The 12,079-nt window shown below is 43.5% G+C and overlaps 1 protein-coding gene across 13 annotated transcripts in view; it reads right to left on the reverse strand.

Annotated features, from left to right (window-relative positions):
• The window catches only part of DNAI3 (dynein axonemal intermediate chain 3), a 62,120-nt gene that overhangs the window by 23,763 nt on the left and 26,278 nt on the right, over nucleotides 1–12,079 (reverse strand). For 12 of the 13 annotated variants that reach the window (XR_013392875.1, XR_013392874.1, XR_013392876.1 and 9 more), the window contains 2 exons: nucleotides 2,238–2,391; nucleotides 1,391–1,432 (listed from right to left, as the gene is read on the reverse strand). Coding sequence is in view for 10 of the 13 variants with exons in the window: in XM_077928511.1 (XP_077784637.1) it covers nucleotides 1,391–1,432; nucleotides 2,238–2,379 (184 nt within the window). In the remaining 3 variants the exon portion in view is untranslated. Of the gene's footprint in view, nucleotides 1–1,390; nucleotides 1,433–2,237; nucleotides 2,392–9,372; nucleotides 9,473–12,079 lie in introns of those variants that run through there. The other variant, XM_077928515.1, reaches the window with a different exon arrangement.

Genomic DNA, 12,079 nt, shown 5'->3' on the forward strand with positions numbered 1-12,079 from the left:
CGCTGGGACCGAGCAACGGGAGCGCACCCCGCCGCGGGGATTCGAACCGCAGACCATGCGATCAGCAAGTCCTAGGCGCTGAGGTTTTACCCACAGCGCCGTACACTACCCTAAAACGAAGTCCCTTTATTGCAGTTAACGAGGCAACCACCGTGGATATATTATGGATGGAAAAGAGCTCAGTGTCTCAGGGTGAAGGAATTTATGTCCGTGAAGATGTCAAGGACAGGCTTTTAATTTTTAGGCATTTACAAAGCTGAATGAAATATAAATTTGGGAATATTGATAAGCTTTACGTACACATGCTTTGGGGGGGAAAGTCTTCACTCACTTAATCCTTTTTTTTTTTTTTTGAACTGACAAAATGCTAAATCCTATTTTAATCCGGCTCATCCAGAAATCTAAATCCCTCAGCAAACGTCTCTCACTTAATATGTTACATTTCATAAACCCTACATTTATCCCTTAAGCCCTGTCATTTCTGGTCCTCTACTGCACCTGCTCAACTGCAGCTATTCATTAAAACCTACAAAAGGAGGAGAGAGATATCTGGCGCTTTCGTAAATTTGGCACCAGGAGCCCCAAGAGAAATCGGCTTGGAGATATTTTTGCTTGAGGCAGAACATACCCACAAGCCCACTGAGGGCCACATAAATGGCCAGAAACCTTCTGCAAGTGGAGTAGGCAAAAATGGTGGGCTCTATAGATGGACAGATGGACATTATCTCACCATTCCTCCAAGGAGTTCATGGTTCTCCCCTCCCCATGTTATCCTCACTACAACCATGTAGGGTAGTTTAGGCTGAGAAAAATTGACTATCCCAAGGTCGCCCTGCTGAGCTGCATGATGAAGTGGGAATTTGAACCAGAGCCTCTGAGATCCCAGCCCAACCATTGCACTGCACATACCAAATGTTTTATGAGATACAGTGGTACCTCGGGTTACAGACACTTGACGCTTCAGGTTACAGACTCTGCTAACCCAGAAATAGTACCTCGGGTTAAGAACTTTGCTTCAGGAGGAGAACAGAAATTGCGTGGCGGCATCATGGCGGCAGTGGGAGGCCCCATTAGCTAAAGTGGTACCTCAGGTTAAGAACAGTTTCAGGTTAAGAACGGACCTCCAGAACGAATTAAGTTCTTAACCCGAGGTACCACTGTACACTGTATTCTACTTAGCACTTATGAATCCCAGCTAATGATCTGCTCCTCTTTCCTACAACTTCCCAAATGGACATGTGTTCTGTGTTATTTTCCCCATAGCTAAAAGGCAGAAGATGCAGCTTCTGAAGAGAAATATTTCTTTTTTCCTTTCACAGCTAGCCTTATGGCCTTAAGACTCTGTCTGCTGCATATTCTTCAAAAACTGTTTTTTCCGTGTCGAACTTACCCATGCTTGCCATCGATAAATCCACTTCTTCATCTTTTTTTGCTGAAATGAGATAAAGTGGGGTCTTAGCATAAGAACGTTAAGAAGGGCCCTGCTAAAGCAGACCAAGGGCAAATGCTTCTCAAGTATCCTCTGGAACCGAAGGCATGAACAACCCACTCACACCATTGTCTTCTCCAGTATCTCTTATTCAGAGGTTACACTGTATTACACTATCTGAGTTTGCTTGTTTTCCTTTTCTCTCCCCATCCCTTTTCCCCCTCATGACTTTTAGATTGTAAGCCTGTGGGCACGATCTCATGTTTCTGATCTGTGTACAGTACATTTTTTAGACGCTTTAAAATAAAATAGCTATAATTCTGTTTCCATGTGGAGGTTTCATAAAACGATGAGGACTAGTATACCTCATGAATTTGTTGAATTCCATTTCAAAGCCTCCTTTCGTCAATCAATTTCAGTGGGTGAGCTCTAGCCTGGGGGCTGCGGCTGCTAAAATCTCTTCCATTCGCAACTTTATAAACCTTTCTCATGCTCCCCACAAAATATTTTTCCCTGAATTAAAAGGCCCCCAAACACTTTAAAGTTGCACTTTGATCATTTTGGTTGTTCTTTTTCATAGTCAGGAGCTTCCTGCAGCCAATTGGAAGCCGCACCTTGGTTGTCAAACATTTTTGGAAGTCGAAATGACTTCCGGAACCGATTCCGTTCGACAACCAAGGTACAACTGTACATGAAAACATCACAGAGAAATGTTGTTGGGCATACTGTCACACGTATTGTTGCCTGGCATCCAAATTCCCAACAAATTACTTTCTTTAGTTCCACAGTTCAGCAGTATTATACTTACCAGCACTTCTTTGCTTCCCTTTGGGTGAGCCTTTTGGCGATCCTTTGGGTGACTTTTTAGCTTTTGGAGATCCTTTAGCTTTAGGTTTCTTCGCTGAACCAGGAGCAGAACGTGGTACGGGAGTCTCTGCACTTTCAGCCATTTTGAAAGATTTCTGCTTGGAAAACAGGTGGCACATCAATGTGGATAATGAGGCGGAATTCAGGGGGGTGGTGGCTTAAAAACTCATTCATAACATGATAGTTACATCCCATTAGTTGCGTGACAGTGCTGGCTGAGACTGATGGGAGTTGTAGTCCAAAACAGCAGAACGGAACCAGGTTGGCAAAAGGTTGCCTTTTGTGCTACTGAGGCAGAACGATGTTTGCTTCAGTTTAGCCCAGGGGTCTGCAACCCGCGACTCCGGAGCCACATGTGGCTCTTTTACACCTTTGCCGCGGCTCCGGGGCGGATACTAGTGAGGGGAGGAGGTGCATTGTGCGCCCCGACACTCCCCACTGTGGCGGGCGCTGTACTGGCTGTGACGTCGCATGGGGGCGGTGCATGCGCTAGTCACACACTGTCCCGACATCACCTTCCCGCCCGCCCGCCCGCCCGCTACATTGTAAGGGGCATGTACGCTGGTCACTGCATTGAAAGGGGGCATGTACGCTGGTCACTGTTTTGAAGGGGAGTGAAGAACACACACACACAAAAAGGTAACTTGTTAATTTAACGTTTATTTCTATGAGGAGGAGTAATTCTGAGGGGTCAAACAAAGAAATAATAAAAAAAGTGACAAAAAGGTTATTTTTATAATGACGAGTTTTGCGGCTCCCAGTTTTTTTTCCTTTGGAAACGGGTCCAAGTGGCTCTTTTTATCTTAAAGGTTGCAGACCCCTGGTTTAGCCCAAGTAATTTTGCTGCTCCAAGCAGTAAAATCCAAAAACCTGCACCCCAAAATTCCTTGCAAAGGAGCCTGGACTCAAGGCTGGATGAGGGCCAATAAACTGACTCTGAGGTTTCCAAGTGTGCATTCCCTGCTTTTGATGGAGTCATACTCCCCCTGAAAGTGAAGGTTCATAGTCTGGGGGGTGCTCCTGGCTCCACCTCTATCGCTAGAGGCCCAGACTAGGAGTACATTTTACCTCACCACTGTCATCCATGTGCTAGTCCCCTCCAGACTGGTTTACTGCAATGCACTCTTTGTGGGGCTGCCCTTGAGGTTGGTTTGGAAGCTTCAGCTGATGCAAAATGCAGTGGTTTGACTCCTCACTGGGGCGGGACATTGCCAACATGTCACCCCACTGTCAAAAGACTTGCACTGGTTGCCAATTAGCTGCCAGGTTAAACTGAAGATACTGCTTTGGTGAACAAAGTCCTATACAGCTTGGGACCAGAATAGCTGGAAGATAGCCTCATTCTTTATATATCCAGCTGATCACTGTGATCAACAGGCTAGGGCTTCCTGCAGATGCCATCTTATCAGCAAGTCGGCTCTGCATAAGAAATTGAGCCTTTAATGCTGTGTAATCCCTCCCCCTTCCCTGAAAGGCACCATCTTTGTTTTCTTTTGGCACCTACTGAATACCTTCCTCTTCCAACAAGCCTTCCTGCCTCCCTCTGATTTTTCCAAGTCTGAATCTGTATTGAAATTGCTTTTCAGATTTGCCACTCTAGGCTAGTTTTGGAGGAAGGGTGGGATACAACTGTAACATACCCTCTGATATTTCTCTGATGAAAACAGGGATATCCTATTCCATAACAACAAACAACAACAACAAGTTTTATTATTTATACCCTGTCCAGCCACTTTGGGTGACTTCCAACATATATAAAAACATAACAAAACATTAAACTTTAAAAAAAAACAAAAAAAAAAACAACCCTTCCCTATACAGGGCTGCCTTCAGATGTCTTCTAAAGGCCGTATTAGTTACTTATCTCCTTGGCTTGCAGGGGTTGCATAATAATAATAATAATAATAATAATAATAATGTACAGAGGATGCTCCTTGGGTTGAGCATAGCTGTGCGCTATTTGACCTTGCAAGGTTGCTTAGGGCAAATCCATTAGGTTACATGCTGTTTCATTAACACTCCCGAGACAATCAACACACCTAAATGTGACGCCGGGTTGGACTAAATGGCTGACTGCATAGTCCTTTACAACTCAAGTGATTCTACGATGATAAGACAGGGGTCTAGGCAAGGGGCTGCTAAAGTCATCAAGCTGGTTGAATAGAAATCATAGCTCTGCTAAAGCAGCCGGTTCTGTTCTTAAGAACAAAGCATTAAAGCAGAAAAGATGAATGGAGGAAGATTTTTAAAAAGTGTATGGGGGGAATAACTCCAGCACCATCATGTGGAAATGATGTGCATAACAGGACACGAAATAGCGGCTTCATAATTTGAGTCACTGTTTTTATTTATTTTTCAAAGTGTCACCGTGTTTAACCCAACGCTATACCAGAAACTGAATTCTAACAAAGCGGATGACAACAGAGATGGGAAACATAGGATGCAATCCAACCCAAGTTAAATGCTAAGCCTGATGTCACATGGAGAGATTTGAGCAAATGCTCGCTTCTTTCCCGGTGTGACTTTCAGGTAGGTTTGCCATGTGTCCAGAATTTCCCAGACATAGGTGGTACTCAGCCCCAGAAACAGTGGAAATTGCTGAAATGCCCAGGAAAACTCAGACAAACTTTGCCAAAGAAAGCTCAACAACTTTTGTGTCCAGATTTTCTCTTTTTGAAAGATGGCAACCATACTTCCTGGGTCTGGAAAAATCACAAAGGATGACCCAAGCATCAAATTGGTGGCTAGGGAAGCTGTCAATTGCCACTTTACAGGGAACTGGGATAACCACAGATTGGAACATGTGATTTGCTTCTCTCTCAAGTCATCCAAACAGTCTAGTCACATGAACAAAGACAACACTGGCATTTCTGAGATTACTCACAGAGCTAATTTTAGAAAAGCGGTTTACAAGGCAAGGCAGAAAGTTCCTAAAAACAGCTACTTATCGAACTGATTGCCCTAAAGCTATGGTGTATTGTTTTTGTTGACTTGTTAAAAAATGCTTGTACCTCTGATCCTTCTTTTTGAGTGCTGAAACTTTGGAAAGTGGAAAGAGAATACCAGATATCAAGAATGAGTGAGAGGAGCATCAGTAGCTAATGGCTACAATCAATAATGTTGGATGGCTGGGCAGACAGTGTTAAGAAATAGCCAGAGCTATGTAAAGTAGGGCAAAATAGAAACTGCATGATCGTACGAACCACACCCCAAAAGCTCAAATACAGACATAGCCTTCTAGAAGCGTGATGATTTTGGTCCATGGTGGAAGGCACAAAGGAGCGTCTCTTCAGGGATATATGTGAACCCTCGGCCATCAGGACCTACTTTAAGTGCTAGAACTTCAGCCCTGTAATATGTGAAATAATTACAATAGCTTTGTGCATGTTAAATAACTCCCCTGGCTCAGTAACCACAGCCAGATATGACACAACCAAGATTACAGAAGAACATCTAGATCTGAGGGTGTGGTTTATGAAAAGGTCCTGCCACAATCCTTTTACTCTGAGTCAATAGCAGGGAACAGCTCTTTAAACTCCTCCTGCACTCTTTGACATGAGTGTTGTGGAACAGAACGATAAAAAATAATGCAGTTCATCTGAGGTGGAAAAAATTCCCAATAGATTGTGACCAAGGCTGCTAAGGGCCTCTACTGTTTCCCTACAACCTTTATTTAGGTAGACAATGTTTGGTCTTTTGGAACCGCAGCTCAAAAATATAATTATATTTTTGCTCAAACACCCCCCCCCCCAGTTTGGGCTAATTAAAAACACTTTTCCATGAAACTGTCATCTGAGCAAAAGGTAACTGTTAAGTGTTTTAGCTCGGGTGTTTGTAGTTGTGCATTTAGCCAACCTAAATATATTGAGTCATGAAATAATGTTTAGAACTGACAGTGCATTAGTAGAACTACAGGCAGCTGTTAACTTTGTATCTAAGTATTTTGTATTAACTTAAAAGTAACAGAAACAGAGAAGTATGTTCTTCCAATTATCTAATGGGCTGAAATAGTTAGCGTTATGAAACTAAACTACCATGTTGCTAAGTGCTCAAGAGGAGGAAAGTTAATTAGTTATCAGCAAAGACATGGATGATGTCTGTACCAAGAAGGAAGAACGATTAATCGGTGACCAGATTGAACTATTTAAACATCACGTTTATGTGCAGTACCCATTAAAGACTGCAATTTATTTCATTATGAAAGAACTGAATCATCAGAATACACAGGTGTAAAACATGAAGTTCTTTTTAACAAATGTGCTTGACATCTCAGTCCTTGAAGATCCATGCTTCTGTCAGAAAACAAACTGCCTCATATTTTTACAGCTAAAGTCTGAAAAGATATAATATCTGAGTACTGAAGTGATCTACTATCTGAGTGTTTTAATTTTGACCTTGAAATTTGTACAGCAGCCACATAATATATTTCTATGACTCTGGTATTTTTTTTCTGAAATCCCATGATTTCTAAAAACCCAGTTTGTGAATCCAGGTATTGGGAAATGAACGTAGGAATGGGGTATGAATGGAGAGAAACTCAACCATTTCAGTGAGTGCATCATGAATGGAAGAGGAGAGAGAGAGAGCGCTGTCAAAAACTGGGGTAAAGAGAGTCAGTGTGATGTAGAGATGTGTTGGGCCAGATCCGGAGAGACCAGGTTTCAACCAGGGTGACTTTGGGCCAGCCACAGTCTCTCAGTCTGGCCTACCTGACAAGGTTGCTATGGGGATAATCTCTACAGAAGCAGAAAACGACAAAATAAGACAGGTGTCCTTTAACTAGCCAGCCAGCTCCTCCAATGAGCTTCCTGCGAAGACAACTGCTGTGCACTTGGCCCTAGGAAGGCCTTGCTGCTAATATACTTAAGGTAATAACAGTACTCAAGTCAGGTTAATCATTTCAATATTTTGCATCATATGGAATGGGATCCTGTATCATTTGAAAATGAAAGTGGGGGATCTTCACCATGGTCTGTATGAAAGAGGGTTTAGTACTAAATATCAGAGGCTGCAGACCATGGTCCTATCATTTTAGGCTGCAGTTCTTTACACAACTGCACACAGGAATCCTGCAGGTGATAATCATTTTACATGTTTGTTACTGAATGGATTTACATTGTGCACTGGACTGCTGTGCTACTTTGCAACAGGAAATATGCTCAGAATATCACTGCCAGACAAGCAGCAGCATGTGATGAAATACACTGCGATCCACATACGTTTGGGTCACCATACTTTTGTTAATCTTTAAAGCACCACAAGTTTCTTTGGTTTGTTTTGCTGCAGCAAAATATCACTAACCCTCTGGAAGTAATCTGCTTGTACATTTTTTCAGATTTACCCAGAAACAAATTTAAGCAACTTTCACTACAGATCTATGTTTTATAGATGCCATGTGGGGTAGAGAATAGTAAGGGTTTTTGAGTGCACATTGAAACAATTATTATTTTTTTTATATTCCTTAGTTCTCTTTTTAAAAAAAAACTTTGCCTTCTGTCTCTTTGAAACATCTTTGCTCCATACGACAGGCATATGTCACATGCAAAATTAATACTTGAGAAACTTTCATCTCTCTCCCAACCAGTCACTCTGACTGAGAAAACATCAACCAGTTTTTCTGGGCCATTATCCAGCTGACGTATCTCCTGACGTATTACTGATCCTGCAACCGTAATGTGTGATTTAATTATTTATTTCCCCCTCCCTTCCTTTCTTTAGGATCAGTTTTGTGCAGTGCTAGAAAAAGAGGTGTGCCAAAACTCAACATGAATGCTTCCACTGTTCTCTTATAATGGCAATGGTGCCCACTTGAGAGGTGCTGGAACTGAGTTGCAAGGGAAAAAAGCCCTGGTTTTGTGTAATATTCCTCAGTGTCAGGGGCGGGGGAAACTTGTGTGACCTTCCAGAAGTCATTGGACACCAACTCCCATCAGTCCCAGTCAGCATGGCCAATGGCCAGGGATAACTGAAGTTGCAGTTCAGCAACTTTGGAGAGGAACTGGGTCCCCAAACCTGCCCTATGCAGATTACCACTTTTCTTGACTCTGTAATTCCCCTACCCTGACACATGTGTTGAAAATGATCACTTGACTTGCAGGTGCAGCTGATTAGTAAACTCCCTGTGTGAATGTGCTGCCATTGTAGTCAATAAGCCTCCACAGTAGCCTCTTCCCAGTCAGTAGCTCTGGAAAAGACTTCGCCAGATGAATGAAGCATCTCCGGCTCTTGTCACATCTACACCATACATTTAAAAAGCATGCCCTCACCCAGAGGATTCTGGGAACGGTAGCTCTGTGAGTGTGGTAAATTGCACTTCCCAGGATCCCCTAGAGGGAAGTAATGTGCTTTAAACGGTGTGGATGTCGCCTCTGCAGGTTTTCCCAAACCCCAAAACTTGGGTTTCCAGCTGTTTTTAGACTACAGTTCCCACCAACCCTGACCACAGTCCCTGCTAGCTAGGAATGATGGGAATTGTAATCCAACAGCAGCCGGAGACCCAAGTTTGGGAAACCCTGAATCAAGCAATTCTGTTTCTTCCACCTCCTTAAGCCAGAGGGAAGTAGCACAGTGTAGGTCGGCCGGGAGTTCACATAAACAGCTAAACTTGAAGTATAATTATGGGCTAGCCGAGTGTTTAGATCTGAGCAGGATGAGAGCATGCCATCAGTTCCCCATCTATGCAGTGGCTGCAATCAGGGTTTTTTTTCCCCCAGCTGGAACTCAACGGTGGGCGCCATTGCCATTATAAGAGAACAAGGGAGGCGTTCATGAGGCGTTCCAGCACCTCTTTTCCCTAGAAAAACAGCACCGGGTGCAATAGTATATTCAGATTGGTGACTAGGCATGCACAGCACTGCTGAAGGTGCATTTCTAAGGAATTAGATGAGACGGCCATGAAACGGAAGACTTTGAAGGAATATCACGGATAAAGAATTAGGGCATGCTTGCACACTCTGGCTGCAACCTGCAAGCTCCCGGTCAGCGACATAGCTGGCTCCAGGGGGAACTTGGGATGCCCCAACGCAGCTGTCCCCCCGCCCGGAGTTGCACTGCCCCCGTCCCTCTCCGCTCCTTACCTGCTTTGCAGCGTCCCCCACCCTCCGTCCGCTTCCCAATCTGAATGCCGCCTTCCTACAGCAGGCGTCGTTCAGTTGCTATGATCAACAGTTGCTATTAAAGACTGGCAGTTGCAAGAGCCAATAAGCATTCGACGGGCTTAACCCGCCCCTCCTGGAGGAAAGAGCCATTGGACGCTTCTACAAACGACGCTGGGAAACATCGAGAGGACTACAACTCCCAGCATGCACTTGCTTTGGCCTTCTCGCAGCCACAGGTGGAAAGAGGAGGGGGAATTGTAGTTTTCTTTTTGCGCAGGCTTTGGGGTGCGATTCATTGGAGCTCGTTGTTGGCGCTTCCTTTGAAGTAACAAACGTCCACTTTTCAGCTTGCAGTTCTTTTTTTTCTATCCTTGAAACGTTTGTATTTTATTTTCAATTTTATTTCGAAAGATAAAACGTGCTGAGCCATTGGGAAAGCAAGAGAAGGCGGCTGGATCACTGCAGCAAAATATGCCTTCGCGTCTGTGGCTGACTTGCTCATCTAATAACTTTCAAGAGCTTAATTATACTTGAGCCTTATTTGGATTACATTAGCGGAGATACAGTCAAAGGAAGCTATTCAGAGTAGCTCTCCTCTAGCAAGAGATTGCTCCCTATAATTGTTACTTTGTGACCGAAAAGGAGATTTCATTAAAGATTCAGGAACTAAACTTGCATGCAGTTTTCGTTCCTGAATTTGGGAGGGAGAGAGAACGAGGAACGACTGACTCAACTGCTGTTACATAAAATGTTTTCACAAAGACTGTACATCTTTTTAAAAAAACACGTATCTCCAGACATCTTTATAACACCAATGTATTTCCAGAGACTTTTTAATAACAAAAACAATTTCCAAGGTGCCCAGGTTGATACTTATTTTGGGTTATATTTCTAATCTTATCATTTGGTCACCATCTTTTAAAACAGTGGCTATGACGAATAAATGAATAAATCTCGACATCTTGGTACCAGTGAGACTGATATTGAATTTCTAAGTTGATTGTAATGGGTAATGCAATAACCTACAGCAAAAAAAGAAAAAAAGATTTACATTAAAAGTTTCCCTAAAGCTATACTGCATTGATACATTAATTACGAAGTAACGGTAATGCCAATACAGACTGTGTAGAGAGCCTTTCCTTCCCTATTCAATAACTCTAACCACATCCGAATTTCCTGTGTAGAAAGCAAGAACTACAGGATGTTTTGTGTACTTATCCATCTTGTGCTTAATTTCTAAACTACAAAGTGTAGAGGTTTCAGTCCTCTTGAAATCACACTTTCTGCCCTGTGGAATTCTTGTCCCAATCCCTTGGATTCCTCTGGGATTTTAATAATTACGAGGTGGAAATATACTGCGCATTATGAGCTTAACAATAAATCTGGCCATGGTGGGACAGCAGCTGTAGGTGAGATAACTAAAGCTGAATAGAGGTCATAAGAATCATTGTGTGTAGAAGAAGAAGAGTTTGGATTGGATATCCTGCTTTATCACTACCCAAAGGAGTCTCAAAGTGGCTAACATTCTCCTTTCCCTTCCTCCCCCACAACAAACACTCTGTGAGGTGAGTGGGGCTGAGAGACTTCAGAGAAGTGTGACTGGCCCAAGGTCACCCAGCAGCTGCATGTGGAGGAGCGGAGACGTGAACCCGGTTCACCAGATTACGAGTCTACCACTCTTAACCACTACACCACACTGGCTCTCACACTGTACATGAGGAGACAGGATTTGGATGCTCCGAAGTTTGCTACTTTGGAGTGCTTCTGGGTCTGCAGGTGTGCCTGGAAGTAGCTCACATGGCAGTGATGGCCAGATATGCATTCCATAGCCCATATCCTATGAGAAAAGTGCAAGTGTGTAATGCTATCCAGTCATAATCTAAAAGCTGGGGTTTATGTGGCCATAAACTAGAGGCTTGACTGCTTTAATGCAGAACACGAGGGGATGCCCTTGATAACTTGATATGGAAGCTCCATAGCTATATGTTTCATTCACAGAACTGCAGAGTTGGAAGGGATCCTGAGGATCATCTGACTCTAGTCTAATCCCCTGCAATGCAATTGTCCCATATGGGGATTGAACATGCAACCTTGGCGTTATTAGCACCACTCTCTAACCAGTCAAGCTATCCAGGCGGTGCAAGGGCTTGCCACCTCACCCAGACAGGTCACAGGGGACACTATGCCTTTGTTCCAGCATGTGACCACCTATTACCCCCTGGCACCGTTCAAGAAGGGGCAGATCTTGGTCTATTAGGCACTATGTATACCACAGATACTGCCTTCCCTCATTTCTTCCACCACTAGAGTGTCCTTATGACATCAGTACAACAAGTTCAAACAGCAAAAGGGATTTAGAAAGTTATTTTTAGCTGAACAATCATTGTGGCACTCCCTTCTCCCAGAGGTCTATTATTAAAGTATTGACTCTCGATACTTGCTGGAAGTACCTTTTAATTAGTCTACAATAGTAAATGCAGCTCACATTCTGCCAGGATGCGTGTATTCCTAGGGTGCTATAAATTTCCTCTCTCCCACCCACCTGTCTGCTCTTCCTCAGTAACATGTTGGACGCCTTCCGACCTGAAGGGCTCATCTTCCAGCGCCATAACTTTTATATGCCTGTTGTCTTTGTCCATGGAGTTTTCTTGGCAGGGATATTGGAGTGACTTGCCGGTTCCTCCTC

The sequence above is a fragment of the Podarcis muralis genome, chromosome 5 (genome assembly GCF_964188315.1).
Source record: "Podarcis muralis chromosome 5, rPodMur119.hap1.1, whole genome shotgun sequence".
Taxonomy (NCBI): Eukaryota; Metazoa; Chordata; class Lepidosauria; order Squamata; family Lacertidae; genus Podarcis; species Podarcis muralis.